The following is a 15,887-nucleotide window of genomic DNA, read 5'->3' as shown; positions in this document are numbered from 1 at the left end:
GGGAGGGAGGGATAAATAAGGTGGAAGAAGAAAGTGTTTGGGCTGTATGCTCTCCCTTCCTCTGGTCTAATTTTTGGTACCCTTGTCTCCAAAAACTGCTGTTCCAACAGGAGAAACTCGAGTGAGTGAGAGTAGTGGTTTGATTGACAGTGCTATTTTCTACCTGTATTTTAGGTCACTTCCTGGGTAACAACACTGTGATTGATGTACTGAGACAAGCAGGATTTGAAGTGGAGCACACCCCTCCTGGACAACCAATTGGAAAGTAAGCAGCTGCCCACAGATTATTAATCACTTTCTCTCCTTTTTTCTCTCCCTTTTTCTGTGACTAAGCAAGATTATTGCATTAGTATAGGAGGTGGGTGAGGAACCTCCCTTTCCCACCCAATTTCCAGACAAAAAGTTCATTGTAAAGCATCCATTGTGTGAGTTTGGAAACATATGGAGTCTGAATGGCTGGTGTTTTTGTGGGTTTTTTCCGCTTGGGGACATTATTTATATCACAGTTGCTTCATTATACCAGCTCAGAAGTGCCATGTTTTCTTTAAAGAAACATCTCATTCAGCTCATTTTCCCCCAGAGCTGTTTCTCCTTTTGCTCTCCGTGGGGTTTTTGTTGCTTCTCCATTGCAGGCCTCTCTGTCAGGCTGCTGTTCTTCAGGTGGAATTTCAGTTTTTCCAGAAGGACCACATTTATTGTAGCAGATGCACCTTTGAAAGTGTGTTGGGCAGGTAGAGAGCAATTCAGTATTCCCTGAGCTTCTCCATCTATCTGGTCAAGTAAAGCAAGCAAGAAGGACTGATCAACAGGCTCTTGGCAATCTTCATTAGTATAAAATAAAATATGGCACAAAATTATCCTTAGCTGGCAAAACAGACTTTCTTCATCTCATAGACTTTTCTTTTTCCTGGCTGTTTAAATGAGGTCTCTGTCTGAAGAAATCACAGACAATAAAACTATGAGAGCTGGTGAGAGACCTTCTAGCTTTGCAAAATCAGCTTTTCCCCTACATTCTGCAGATAAAATTTGGCCAAGGCTACTCTGTCATAGGATTGTTATCCTCATTAGGAGAAAGTGTTAGCAGCATGCTCCTGTCCCTGGTGGGCAGACATGACATGGTCCAAAACCGAGGTGAGTCTCAATGAGGAGGATTAATGGCAGAGGTAGCAGAGCATGTCTGAAAAAGCTGTGTGTAATCTAGTTGGAAAATCTGGCTGATCTAACCTTGTTTGGGAAACATCCGCAGTGATTCATATAGAATATAATATGGCTCAACTGTACATAAGTGTTCTTTGACAGAGCATTTATCCTAAATGCTTCTTGGAATCTGTTGAGCAATAAAAGCATCGTCTTAAATAACAATGGGGGGAAGAGGAAGAAAAGGCTGTTAAACACCACCAGCATGAGCTTATATTCAGAGGAGATTTAAGAAGCATTTTGGCAGGGGGAGAAAAGTCAACATGGTGTAGGGAAGAGCAGTAAACACTATAATAGTCTGGAGCTGGAAATTTTTTGCTAAAACCAAACAAAAAAAAATTAGCAAAACAGAAAAACCAAGCAAACTATGGCAGAAGAGCCAAGCTGTACCATTCCTAGTTTTCTGACAAAGAAACTTTCCACTCAGGGAAGCAGATGCTTTCTTCAGCAATTTTCATTTAGTTAAAAGTATCATCTTCCCATGAAAAGTGTTTCAACTGGAAATTGTGAAACTATTAATTTATTGGCTGTTGCAAGCCCTTGAGAAGAACTAAAGATGCAGTAGTGTGAGAGAAGTCCAAGAATAGTCTCTGCTCTCTGGTGTTAGGCTATGTCTGTACACATCATCACAGACTTTAAATAAAGGATGGGGCAGGAAACTTGACTCAAAGCCAGTGCTTAATGTTCACTTATTTGCAGAGTAGGGCACCTCTGTGTGCACATTCCCCTACCTTGGCAGCAGTGTCTCTTGTTCATGCCTTCCCTAAAATTCTCAGTTCCTGGGGGAAATGCACCTGAAAGCAAGAGGGCTTGGGCGCTGCCTAGATCAATGTGTGTGTTCCCAGCTCCAGAACATCATGTTGGGCAGGTTTGTCTGGACTAGAACCCTGATTCCAGTGGGGTCTGCTCTAAACAGTGAACATGCAGAACTTTGTTAAAGTTATGGTTGCCCCCCACAAGGATCATCACAAGATGCTCTGTGATGATGCTCTGTGATTAGATGCTCTGCCTCCTGTGGTCTGATGATAAGGTGGATCTGCCGTTCTAGATGAAAGTAAAGGAAGAAAAATAAATTGCCTAGCAAAAAAGTCCAGAGTTGCCACAAGACTGAATTACTCAATGTGCAAAAGCAGCAGAAAACTGTAGAAATTGTGAATAAAGAGCATTTAAATATATTCACAGGAAACAGCTTTCTGCCTTTAGAAGAAAAAAAGACTCTCTAAACTGCACATCAGGGACTGTATTGTCATTTCCCTGTAGCTGGGGCTGTAGCTATCAGAAGTGCTTGGGGCTCCCTCTGAGAAATGAGGAGGCTGCTGCAAAACATTTTGTCTCTTTTTTTATAGAATAGCTTGTATTTTATGATTTCTGGGTGAGCTGCAAAAAAAGTCTAGCCAAACACAGTATGACATCATGATAGCACAACAGCTTAATAGTTGTTGTGTTGTTTATGTTTATGTTATATTGCCATGTTGCTGTAATTGAGAGTCTTAAGGAGCCTTGGATTTTTGTCTAGCCTTCCTTTTTTTATCTTCTCTTTCCTTTTTAAAAGATAAAATAAAAATATTTGAAAGACCCAGAAGAGGAGCCATTTTGACATACACAACATATACATAGGATAAACAAATAGAAGCTCAACAAATTTTCAGCTGCTTGAAAAGCAGAAATTGTTTTCTTGGTTACAGAGATTACAGAGGTGCAGGTATTTTAATCTTAATTCTTGTGGAGCCATACATGAAGAGGTATTTCTCCTGTGCTCAAGCCCAAAAGAGACATTTCTGCTTTACTTCCAATCAAGTTGTATAAGGGAGTCAAGCCCACTGTATTGCATTCTGGCATTGACAATTGAAAAATTGGATAGTGTTCAAGGAAGATCAGCTGGATTCTAATGTGGAGTTTGGGGGGGTAGACAGCACATGGAAAAAATGCAAGGGTTGGAAAAAAACCTGAAGCAGCTGCATGCTTATGTCTTGGCAAAGGGAACTCAAAAAAAGTGTTGTGGACAGACTGTATGCAGAAGAATGAAGAGGAACAGTTTGAGCTGGCACATAAGAATGTTTGAAAGTATATCAGATTGAATTTGAGGGTGGTTTTGGATGAATATCAATGATTCCTTGACAGTGATTTGCAGGACAATTTTTCTCAGGTTAAGTAAGAAGCCACATTATATGAAATTAACTTTAGCAAAATGCTCATGCTATGTCCTGCTTACTACCTTGCCAAAAAAGCAAATGGTCATTTTCTTTAATCTCTCTGTTCCCAGAACAGTATGATTATTGCTATTATTGACATGATTAGTAGTCTGATCTTTATTGTTCAACAATAATTCAGCAGCTTTACCATGAATAGGTGGAGTGTAGTCTGGTATGATGTTTAAACTCTGTCACCCATTTTGGTTTTAGAAAGGACAAGAGAATCCCTTTTGTAGAAAATAGCTAGCACTGTTCCTATGTATCAGAAAAAGAAAAGCCTTGGGAAGAGTGAAACAGGGCAAAGACTAAAGCTGTTTATGCTTTCAGTTGCATACAGACTAGGTAAAGCCAGAATACTGTTGGCTTCCTCTGTCCAAAATGCTAAGCATTGTGAAATGGCTGCTCTTTAAGCCAACCAAACTGAATACCTAGAGTCTCACATTTCTGTTGTCTAGTGAAAAGCACAAATTTGAGCCAAATCCTCCCTTTCCTCAGGTAGTGGGGAAAAATGAAGTGAGATCTTGTCTGATAGAGGGGTCTGATGGCTCCAGAATCAGTCAACTGGCAAAGAAAGTTTATATAAAGTACATTTAGCTGATGTGGAGCTGTTTGGGAGCTCTTACTGACTGGATTTCTGAAATCTCCTGGCTCCTCCTGTTGATCTGACTGGTGGCCCAGTGTTGACCTTCCTGTGCCTCTTCCAGAATTCCACCAGCTGACTATTGAAAACACCTTCTTTAAAGCTCAATCCCTTTCTGTAAAAGAAACCCTCTTCTATTCATCATGCAGAACAATGCCATAAACACATGAGAACTTATTCTCACATTGGCTTAATTTGTTCATTTTGCTGCCTGAGGGAAGTGTCCTGGATCTGTTTGTGTGACAGCCTTCAGCACTGTTCATATTTGTCTCTTATTTTGCTGGCTGTCATCCTTGTCCCCAGATAAAGGCATTGGAATATTAGTGGTTGAATCAATATCTCATTGCTTTGCCCTGAGATAAGAAAGGCAACTTCTTTTTTTGTGGAGTTTTGCCAACTGGCTGTCCTTGCTCCTCTCTGCCTTCAGAAAACAGAGCTGCATGCTTGGGGTTGGGAGAAGGAGATGGGAGAAAGTTTCCCCTTAGATGGATTCCAGTGACTTGAGCAGATAAAGGGCCACAGCTGCTTCACATTTAACTGGAAGCAGCCAAACTGCAAGATCAGTGCAGGAAGCACCTGTGTCCATGATGACTGTGTTCTGCTGGGTTCTCAGAGCCAGCTCTGACCTTCTGCCCCGTGCCAAGCCCTGCCGTGCAGCACACCGTCCTCTGGGCCAGGAGAGCATGCACAGTGCTCACTTCCAGCAGGCTGCTCTCTGAGGATGGGATCAGAGCTGCCTTCCCTGAATCAGGGAGCTCAAGATGAATCAAAGAATTCAGCACAAGTTTTCTGTCTGCTTGTGTGAGAGTTTGAGAGTTCATTGTAAACTGTCAGGGCTCTGCTGGAGAAAATAATTACCCCTGCACTTCCTGTCCCAGTTGAAGCAACATGTCTTTGCTGTTGTAACTTACTCCTGCCCTTCTGTCTGAAGCAAAGAGCTTCCTCCCTCCCTTCTCCTGTTGCATCCTGCAGGTGTGACCCTGGCTTTGCTACTCCCTGTTGTCTCAGGATGGAGGTCTCTGCTCCTCTAGAATGCTCTCTCCTTCCCCATGGCATGAAAGCACTCCATGCACACAGTGGTGCTGCCATTTCACTCCATCAGGATCCCTAACCCTCTCAAGGTGATGGACAGAATTAGAAAAATATTTGATATAACATTCCCCACAGCCCAAATTTGGTAAACCCAGGAGATCCCAGAAAATTACAGATGCCCTCAGAGCTCTGAGGAATCTCCCAGTAGTTGCCAAGTTCCTTGGGATGCCTACACAGCTTCAGCTTTCTCATGCTGGTCAGTGTTGCTCCACTCTGCATAGCTGTTAATTTTTGGGATGTGTTAGGGAGAATGTCAAAGTTGTTGTGAAATAAGTAAAAGTTCATTTAGAAAATACACAAGTGGGAAAAAAATATTACAAGAGCTGGACACTTTAATTGGAAACAACTGGATTAATTGAGGATAAAAAGAACTGAGAGAGGTAGATTCTGCATCCCATCTTTTCTGATACAGGGAAAATGCACCCTTTTTTTTTTTAATGTGGGTGGAATAATCTCCCCATTGGGAAATGGCAGTTTTTCTTAAACCTCTTGTAAACCTTTGGATCTTTCACTTGATCTGAGCCAGAGATCAGACTCCCATCACTAGCTGTCTTCCATGAGAAGAAAAGTGAGTCCATTATTCAGGGGGGTTCTCTGACAGCATCATTTACAGTAAGAGGTGCATAGGGATTAAATGAGGTTCAACTGCATGAATTGGTGAATTTATTGCCTCATCTAGCATTGAAGAATATGACTACTCAATGCTTAAAATACTTAGCCATGAAAATATGCACATTACATTTTCATGTTCCTGTGTGTCTTTAAAATATCCTCCCTTGGAACTTGTCTCTGTGTCTACCTTATAGCCACAAAGTCTGAGCCAGCTAAAGTAGCTCTTAAGGGGGAAAACATGGAAGAAAGTCCCCAAAACGTGGTAGAGAAGCAAAATCAACTTAAAAATTCTCAGCAACAGAAATTTAATTATCCTGTCACTTCCTGAGTAGCACATTACTTAGGGACAGTGTATCTGTGTGTGCTTTAGGCCACCTTTAGACACTAACACCTTCTGAGAGAATGGAATTTAGAAACTTGTTACAAAAAAAAATCTGGGAAAAAACGAGATAATTCATGGTGTTGGAGTAAGAATATAGAACACAACTTCTCAGGAATTTCATGCTTGACTAGTTCTCCCAGTGGGACATTCACTTTGCTATATAATCAGATTTTATCCTTGGCAAAATTTCTGGTTTCTTTTGAAAAAATTGTTTCATATTCTCTATAATTCTGTTCTTTGGGAACGGGGCCTCTGGGGAAACCTGGGCTTGCTTCTTTTTTTTGCTCAAGGGCAGCTTGCTTGCTGAGCTGTCCTGAAGCCAGTGCTAAGGTTTCTAAGCTTTTTTTTTTGCTGATCTGCAGCCTATCAGTTTTAGGAGATCTGTATCTCATACTCCATAAACTCTCTAATAGTAAACTTACAGAGCCTTGGAGACTTCAAAAGTTCAGAGCTAGTTCTTACCTTATTTCCAAGCCAAATTTCAGAGTTCTTGTTTCCACAGGAGAAGCTGATTTTTCATCCTCTTTCTGCTTCCAGCCAACGCTAACGCAGATCTTTTCACCTCAGGTCATGAGTATGAGATGAAAATTTTGGTTTATAGTTATTGGAGATAAAGCTGATCCAACTTGCACTGAAGTTGTTGGCTTCCATCAGTGCCAGTAGCTTTTAGAGGTCATTGTTAATATGAGATGGTTGCTGATCCTCTCCCATCTTCAGTTGTGAGGAGCCTGAGGGAGTTGGTGGAAAACTCAGAGTATGTTCACACAGTTGTGCAGATGCCTTCTACACTCCAAGTAAAAACACTGGCTTTTCCAAAGTAGGCTCATGGGCATCTTCAGACAACTGGCCCAGCTTGCTTGCTGGTGTCTGGCTGGCTTTAGGTGGCTCACCAAGATGGTTATTAATGGTTGTTAATTTTAGATGGTTAGTCATTTTGTGAGATGTGTCACTAGGCTCATCTAAGCCTTTGGAAAGCTGCAGCATCCCCTCCCCAGCGCTGGAACAGTGAGGTTGTGTGACTTTGTTTGTGTTTCCAGCCTGCACTTGTCCTGTGGATTGATGGCCTCCACCCTGGTGATATCAATCTGGGCTGAAGTGCAGCTGCACTTTGTAACAGCTCGAGGGGCACAAAGGTATCAAGTGCTGTGGTGTGCTTGGAAAGACGTTGTTTATCTGAGGAAGTTTGTGCTCTGTTTGCTGTCACTCTGCCTTTGCAGTGCCGACTGCCCTTACCTTCACTGTCACGTTGTCAGGCAAAGAGACCTCACACATCAGGACAGAGAGCTTTTCCACATCCAGGGCTGACTTGTTTTCCTTCAGCAAGAGCTCTGTGACTGTGCTGCAATCAATAGAGCTGCTTGATTCAGCATGAGTGGGGTAATTTAGCTTTCAGGGAGCTCTTTACAATGCACAGGTTCCTAAAAATGGATCAGGAAGAAAGGAAGTCAGTGACTTTTCTCACTGACAATTTTACCTAAAGTTCCTTCAGTAATAGTCCTAAACAGTCAAGGATACAGTGTTCTACAGTGAATTTTACTGAGAAATACTCTTTTATGTGTGATCAGGTGTTAGTAAGGACATTCTTTGGAGTTTAAATGTAGTTAAAAGCCCTCCAGAATGCTCTCATGTGGCTGGTGGCATGACCAAATGACTCCTGTGGGTGGATCTTTTTGTGGCAAGCTGTGAAATTTACTGAAACCTTTATGAATTGCCCCAACAAGTAGAAAGTCACTCTAATGTACTTATGGGGTGTGATTCTGTAGCATTTCTTGCCCATTTTGGTGCAAAAATAATCTCACTTTTAACAACTCACAGTATCTCAGCCAAGCCAGGTGACTTCATGCTGGCCACAACTTGGTTTGGTTCTGTGTGTGTGTCCCTTTAGGAGAGCATGGTGAAGGGTCAGGCTGAGATCCATGTACATCAGCCCCTCCTCCTAGTTAGGTGCTAGTAGAAGGAGCAGGAATGCCAAGAAGAGTAAGTTCTTGTAACAGTAAATTAAGGATGGTGAATTTATGAAGCACTTGTCACAGTAAATACCTTAGGAGCCAGAATGCATTTTTGTGTCATGATCACTGAATCATTTTTATGAGAAGTCAAAGTAAATTCATATGCAATCTGTACAGTTTGTAGAGTTTAATTCATCAAGGAAATCATGTGTTGGGAATACAGTACCCAGATCCAGATCAGATATACTTCAGAGAGGCATTTAGGTTTTAAAGTCCTTCCACAAGCTAAACTGATCTCCAGAATCTTTGGAGTCTCACCCTTCTCTGGACCTCATGCTCCATGCGAGTGAACATCATGCCAATGTGTTTCCCATTTCCTGGGGATTAAACTGCTGTGTTTGATGAGTCAGGACTTTCCAAGGAAGCAGCTCAGTCACTCATTCTGTCTGAAGTGGCCTCAGGTGCCTCAGAGGACATGTTTTCTCTTCCACAGTGATTCATGATTTCAGAACAGAGGATCAGCTCTTTTTTTTTTTTTTTTTTGTTCCCACAAAGTTAATTAATAAAACAAATTTCTATTAGTGGGTGTTGAAAGATTTTGGTTTCCCATCTATACTCCCAAATGCTCTACATTCCAGGAATAATGAAAAATGGACCTGTGAACAGAAACAGGAGGGAGGAAAAATGGATCAGATGCTGTGGATGGATATAGGTACAGTGGCTGTCAAGTGATAGGGTGGAAGAACTTCCTGAATAAAGACAGTTTCTTGCAATTGTGATTGCTAAGAACACACCACTACAGTAATCCAGTTTGGGGATTCATAGGTGAGGTGCAAATTTAGGAAGTTTGGGGCACAGGGAGTGCCTGGTAAAAGCTGAACTTTCTGGGTCTCCTCACTGACCTCTTGCTTAGGCAGGCAGCTACACATAATGCAGTTGTTCTGCTTGTGAAACTGGATCTTCTGCCACTGTCAGAGGCTCTTGTTGGTCAGGAGAAGCACCTGGGGGATTCACCCCCTCATGGCCACTGTGGACCTGGCTGTACCCATCTGTCTGCCTCATGTAGCCTCAATGTAGTACAAGATTTTTCATCAGCATCAAGAATTAAGTGTAAATTTACACGCACCATGTTCATAATAACTTTTGTCACTTCATCAAGAAAACATTTGGTTCTACTGGGAGCCAGAGTAGACAGAAGGAGTAGATTTGGGATATTTCCTGTTCCTACTGCTGCATGGGACATCAGAGCAGTTCACAATTCCACAGTGCCCCTCTCTGCTGGTGGCGGCTTGCAGAGGTAGAGACCCAATTTGGTTCTCTCACTTGTGGGAAAGAGCACACTGAAGTCTTTCTCCATTGACTTCCAGTCAACTCAGGAGTAATAACATTTTCCTGCTAAGCTGTAGCACTTCAGCAGCAAAATCATAGACAAGCACCAAGTGCTTTAGTACCCAGTGCCCTGTCTGGCAACTAGATTTGCATCTCCTGTCATATGACCCCAGCTTCATATTTCCAAATTACTCTTGCAAAAATGAAGGCAATCCCAGAAATTCCTCTGTCAGGACAGCACATCCCTGTTTGTGTCTGAAGGGCTGATACCAATCTGGAGTCCCCAGTGATCAAAGTGCACGTTCAGAGGTGAGCCTCTGCTGTGTTTGAAGTGAGTGCAGTGAAAGGTGGATGAAGCGGGAATAAATCAGGATGAAGGATGTAGGGCATTACCTACTTTACATGAAATCCCCGCTGGAAAGGCATGGCCAGTGTTCCAAAGTTTTCCTTGGAGAGTGCTTGGGAGCTGCACACCAGCCTATTTGTGGAAAGCTGAACAGTTTCCTATTGTCTGTGATGTGAAATGCTTCCCAGATAAACACTTTCCCCCTCCGCTGAAGAACGATAGAGCCTCGGCAGAGTTGCTGGTTTCTGTTGGCATTGAGCTCTGTTAAAGGCTGTAGTTCATATCCATGCCAGAGTCATTAAGGAAAGATTCTGTTATTGAGTGAGACTGGGATAATCTTCAAGGGTTCAATAACGTTCTGCGCCCACATCTTTGCGTCTCTGGGTTCATTTATACCCCTGGAATGTAAATCCCAATCCACAGTGGATAAACAAGGTTCACATGGATCTCAAATACTTTTGTGGTATTGTCTGCTCCTGATTTCTGAAAGGGAAAGAAAACATTGCTAGAAATAAACTGGCTGGCATTGTTTGGCCCAGAGAACAGGAGGCTCAAGGGAGACCTTATCGCCTTCTAAAGCTACACAAAAGGGTTTTACTGAGGTGTGAGTTGGTCTTTCATCCCAATAGCAAGCAGTAGGAGAACAAGAAAGGACCTCAAGTTGTGCCAGGGAGGTTAAGATTGGATATTAGGAAAAATTTCTTCACAGAAAGGGTTGCCACACATTGGAACAGGCTGCCCAGGGAAGTGGTGGAGTCACCATCACTAAAGGGATTTAAAGGGCGTTTACATGTGGCACCTGGGGACATGGTGAATATTGCTGTGCTGGGTTAACAGTTGGACTCCAAGATCTTAAAGGTCTTTTCCAACCTAAACAATTCTGTGAATCTCCAAAGAGAGCAGTAAATCTCTGCTGCTGCAGTGGGTTTAGGTTGTAACATTGTCTGCATTTGTGGCATTTTAAGTCATTTTAAGGAATTATTCCTAATACCCACAGAGCCAAGGCATCATATTCCATCACAAGGAAGATCCAGAAGTCCCTCCATGAACTTTGGAGAGAAAAAGATTTTTGAAATTGGCAATGCTGATAACCAACAGTGGTAACAGTGGAGTCACAGTGGTGGTGGTTTGGTCCAGGTCAGTGGTGGCTCTCCCTCTGCTTCTCTTGTCCTGGCAGGTGCCAGTCTGAAGGACCTCATTGTGTCCTCACCTCTGACTCCACTTTGGTTCTGTGGGTGCCTCCATCCTTCCTCCATGGTGTCTCCTAGGCTGAAGACCTTTTCCCAGGAGCAGCTTGTGGTTCCACTTGTTGATCTACAGTCAGTGACTGCAGTACATACAAATTCACTTTTTGCCACCATTTTGTCAAAATAAACCTTGCTTTGAGTTTGTGACAAAGGAATCATCTTTCTTCCCTAGAGGCATGGGGTTTCTTGCTAATGTTAAATGGTAATTTTGCACTTGTATCAGATTTGTATGTAGATTAAGGTGGGAATTGCAGCTTCTGTTGACATTTAGCAGGCACTGAGGTTTTAAATCACTGAGGCAATTTTAGAAACATTTCCCTTAAGGAGAAAGGACATAGACTTGAAAAAAGCAGAGGTAACAAGGGTTTCGTTTGTTTGTTTCACAAATGCAGCCATGAATTTAGGGCAATTTCTATGTATTCAAGCATTCATACTGATTGCAGTCATTGCTAAATGGTCAGCAATTCCCACTCATGTCAGAGAAAGGCATCAAATGAAATCCACAGGCAACCAGAAGTGGTTTAAATGAAGTGATGGAGTTGAAGACTGATTTTGTTTCATTACTGGGGTGCACTGTTGCACTTGCCTCCTTCTTTACCTCTCCTGCCTTTCCAGGAAGCCCTGGTCAGTCTGAAAAACAGACCTGATGAGGTCTAGTAGTCCTATAGATTCCCTAATTTGAGCTGTATAGAAAAGGGATGAACCTCTCCTCATAAAGCCTGACTCCATCATGCTTATTTTCACCTAAATAAGAACATAAACTCTTTTTTGATCTGTGTGCTCCTTGGGATAATTCAGTTCTGACTGGCTGTCAGATGAATTCTTACTAGAAAAGGAAGGCACCAGAGGGACAGAGTAGCCTCCCCTTCTGTTCAGAATTTACAGGGTTGTGGGGCAGCCCCAAGCACTCACTCTCATTGTAGAAAGAGAGCAAGATGAGTTGTCCTGCAGTTTAAATTAAATCATCTCAAGTGGCCATCATTTCAACAGCACTGAGTTCCCTGCAGCTGGAGCTGCATTACTGCACCACCTCATGAGAAGTCCTAGTTTGGGCACTCTCAGTGTTCAGCTTTGTGCAGTGATAAGAAGCTAACATGACTGCTGGAACCTGTGCCAGAGGCCAGGCATAATTCTGAGGAGTCTCTGACATCTGTTACACTTGTTATATTCGTGTTTTTCCATAGCCACAAATACTCAGCTGTGATACCCTCTCAGACAACTGGCAATTAGATAAAGCATTTCAAGGCAAACAAATAAACAGATATGCTCATATAATGGAGGTGGGTGAGCCCCTAGAGCTCCTGTGCAATGAGGTCTCCAACAGATTTAGGGAAGGAGGCTGCAGGGATTGTCACCTTTGTACTGTTTGTCATTGTCTCACACCCTTTACCTGTCAGCATGCTGAAATGGAGCTCTTTAATGAATGCATAATCTAGTTCTGGGATTCTTAAGTGTTCCAATAAAATTAATGATAATGCATAATTTAATTATTGGATTATTAAGTGCACCCATAAAAATAATAATCATAGACGTTTCAGTGAAGGAGAGATATTTTCTGGGGTCAGTGCAAGTTTTTCTGTTTTAAGGAAGGAAGACCAGGAGCCCCTTCTTGATAACTAGACAGTGAGATTTGCCTGAGTTCATTAAAAATCAGTCTCTGCTATGGCCTCACATGCCTCCTAGATATTCAAGGTCTGGTCTCATAAGTTTCAATTAGCAAACTCAAAAAGAGAATGTAAAACCTTCTTTTCTTCCTTTAGGTTTCAGCAGCAATGTGCATGCTTTGTTAATGAAGAATTTTAGTGAAGGATGGCTTTGTCAGACAGAAATGAGCATTTGATACAAGCAGTTTCATCAGCATGACTTGATACAGAGAGGGAACCCTCTGTGACATGAGGCTGTTACACAGAGAGACAGTATGTGAAGTCCATTAGCATTAGAGTTGACAGAACAGCATTAGACATTAAAGCAAGTGGGGTTTGGAGGGAGGACTCTTCTGCCTTCATCACGTTTTGAGGGCTCTGTCCATTCATGTGCAGTGAAAATGCCCACAGACAGGCTGGAGTGTTGCCTGAATAGGGGCTCTGACAACAGTCTTGTTCTTTTCTTGGAAACACTCAGGCACTGTGATATGGGCAAGGCCAATGGGCTCTAACAATATTTTGGAGAAAGTCAGAGTGTCTCTGTGTTCCTTTTTTTAGCCCAGCAGCCATGAGTGGCTGAGCAGATCAGATGTTTTGCAGTGTTGGCTACAGAGAAGGAAAGTGGATTTAATATCACAGAAATGTGGAGTCTCTTGCAGACATGGTCATCTTGTGGCTCTTTGGTTCCACACTTAAGCCGGATTTAAGTGGTCTGTGTCTCTCCTTCTGGTGATAGCAGCTTTGTGAACCCACGTTATCTGTGTCTTGCAGTTGTAAAAGCCTTGACTGAACAAGGTACTTCAGGAACTCAAGTTGCTTGCTTGCACAGATCTGTGATCCACCCAATACCTCACTTCAGCCAGGACTCAACTTCCAGAGCATCAGAGGGAAGTGCAAGAAACAGCACCAGGCAAACAGTGAATATCTGCCTTTAGTTTCAGTCTGGAGTCAGTGAAAATGTTGTAGTCTCTCAAGCTAAGCATTTGGTGCCTTGCTCTGCTGTGTCTCTGGAGACAGTTTTTATTTTTAAGATATTATAGAGAATATGGACTTTTGCAGATAGATGTTCTCTCTGGAGGATCCAGCAAAGAAGGGAAACTAATTCCCAGTGGAAACAATCTAGAAGCAGAACTCAATTTGGATTGTACATGAGCAAGGTACAAACAGTTTATATTAGCTGTAATTCTACTGTGGAATAAAATCAAGCAGCCAGTTTGGTTTGGATTTTGTCAGTCAACTTCTTAAAATCGTTGCAAAAGTTTATTATAAGACAATAAAACATTTTAGTTAACTTTGTGTAGCAGGCATTGGGGTGCTGCATGGACATACAGAGCTGTAATTTGAATGTAAAGACCTCTCTCTCCTCTGTGCAGGAGACTTCCAGTGTCCCAGAACAGCTGCATCTCTGTGCTCCTATGTTGAACCAGGATGTCTGAGCAGGAAAAAAACCCATCCAGACCTATGGGCTAGGGATTCTATCCAAGGAGCTTTAAGCTCCATAAGACATCAAGGCACCAAAGGTTTCTATATGGTGAATATTTTGCTTAAGCTGAACTACCCAGGCAGAAATAGTTTAGCACTAAATTCTTAAGTTGGTAATAAATTGGCTGTGGAGATTTAGAGAGTAGAGCCTGAGGTGAGGTTTGTGCACCATGAGCAGAGAAGGTTCTTATTTGCTATTTATGTGGAAAATGGAAACAAGACTGGAGGGTCAACCCATCCTTCCTGTGAGGGCACAGCCCATCCTCTGGGGCTGGAGTGTGCAGCTCTCAGAGTTTTCATGAAAGATTCATAAACAAAGGATTATTGAGTTCAATAACTGAACCAAAAAATCGAGAAGGGAAAATAAGTTCAGAGCAATTTGAAATGGAACATTTTGAGGATGCTTTTGAAGGCAGGAATTGAGTTTTGTTGGGTTTTGTCAGTTTTATGTATTAGTTGGGTTTTTCTTTTTAATTGAGATCAATTTCTGAACAAAAAAGGGCACTTTGTAGCATGTAAGTCTTTGAAAACAGACAACTAAAAAAAATTAGAAGCTTTGTTCAGAAAATGCTGAAATGAAACATTTTGAGTTTTTCTGAAAGAATTCACATGAAAATGTGGAAATGACACGTTACAAATGTTACAGCTGCCCTCTCTTTTTTCAGCAAATTCAGCCTCTCAAGGCAGAAAGCTTGCATTTCTTCTCCTGTGCCTTAGACCAGCTCCATTTCTAATGAAACAGAATAGATAACAGAAGTTTTACTTGTTCCTCTTACTTTGTAGTTTCTCAAAGTGGGAAGGAAAACATTACGGCCCATGTGAATATCTTGATATCACAAACTTTTCATTTCATTTATGCAGAGTTATATATGTATGTGTGCTGAGGGCTAAATTCACTTTCAAACTAAGGTTACAGTTCTTGAGCAACAGTGATTCTTCCCAGAGAAATTGTCTGACGTGGATTCAGAGCACAGAGATACCATCCAAGTTTGGGGTGGACTGTAATCTAATTTAGCTACTTAACCTAATTTAAGTGCTCATGAGATGTAGTTGACTATGGTGCAAAAAAATGAAAAAACAACTTTGTTTCCAAAATTCTGTTAAGAAGTTTTAACTTTAGTGTACAGGCCTTAGGCAACTACATCCTAAATAAAATAACCTCGTTATAATTAAGCTGATCAGGTGAGCGAATAATCAGGGATTTCACAGGAGTAATCAGGGATTTCTCTTTTGCTGTCTCTTGAGCCCAAATACATCCTGAGTAATTTACAGAACTTAGCCTGGAGCAGCTCAGATAAAGTTTAAATATGGGGAGAATCTAACTCTGATCACTGCTTTGCAGTTACTCTCTTTTGCAGTAAAATATATTTATGCTTTTCATCTTGGAGAGCATTGTGTCCATGGTGTCACCTGGTTTTTTGAGTCTGTGCTCTCAATCCACATTCCCATCACTGGAAAGGGGCCCTATAAGCTGTGCTGGGCTGGGTTGGGATTTCTGCCTGCTGTTCTGTTCTTTTGTTTGCTTCTCTCCCAAGAGCTTTCAATGTCTGAGCTTCATCCTGGCGTGGAAGAGGGGAAAAAAAGCCAAACCGCTGGTGGGACAGGACATTGTGGTGCCCATCTTGTGGTGTGCATGGCTGTGTCAGAGAGCTGCAGGGAAAGCAGAGCCAGGAGCAGATGTCTCCAGGCCTGGGCGAGGGTGCGTGCGAGGGGCTGACGAATTCCTGCCTTCACAAAGACACCCCAAATGGAATTTATGAGAATCCATCAGCAATA

At 42.1% G+C, this 15,887-nt stretch overlaps 1 protein-coding gene across 1 annotated transcript in view; it reads left to right on the top strand.

Moving 5' to 3' along the window:
* Nucleotides 1–15,887, top strand: part of TRABD2B (TraB domain containing 2B) — a 261,638-nt gene that overhangs the window by 219,184 nt on the left and 26,567 nt on the right. Inside the window, exon 5 of the mRNA XM_056498084.1 lies at nucleotides 175–265. Coding sequence (XP_056354059.1) covers nucleotides 175–265 — 91 coding nt within the window. The remainder of the gene's footprint in view (nucleotides 1–174; nucleotides 266–15,887) is intronic.

Source organism: Oenanthe melanoleuca, chromosome 8 (genome assembly GCF_029582105.1).
Source record: "Oenanthe melanoleuca isolate GR-GAL-2019-014 chromosome 8, OMel1.0, whole genome shotgun sequence".
NCBI classification, from domain to species: domain Eukaryota; kingdom Metazoa; phylum Chordata; class Aves; order Passeriformes; family Muscicapidae; genus Oenanthe; species Oenanthe melanoleuca.
The sequence above is the reverse complement of the archived record's forward strand: the minus strand, read 5'-3'. Positions and strand labels throughout refer to the sequence as shown.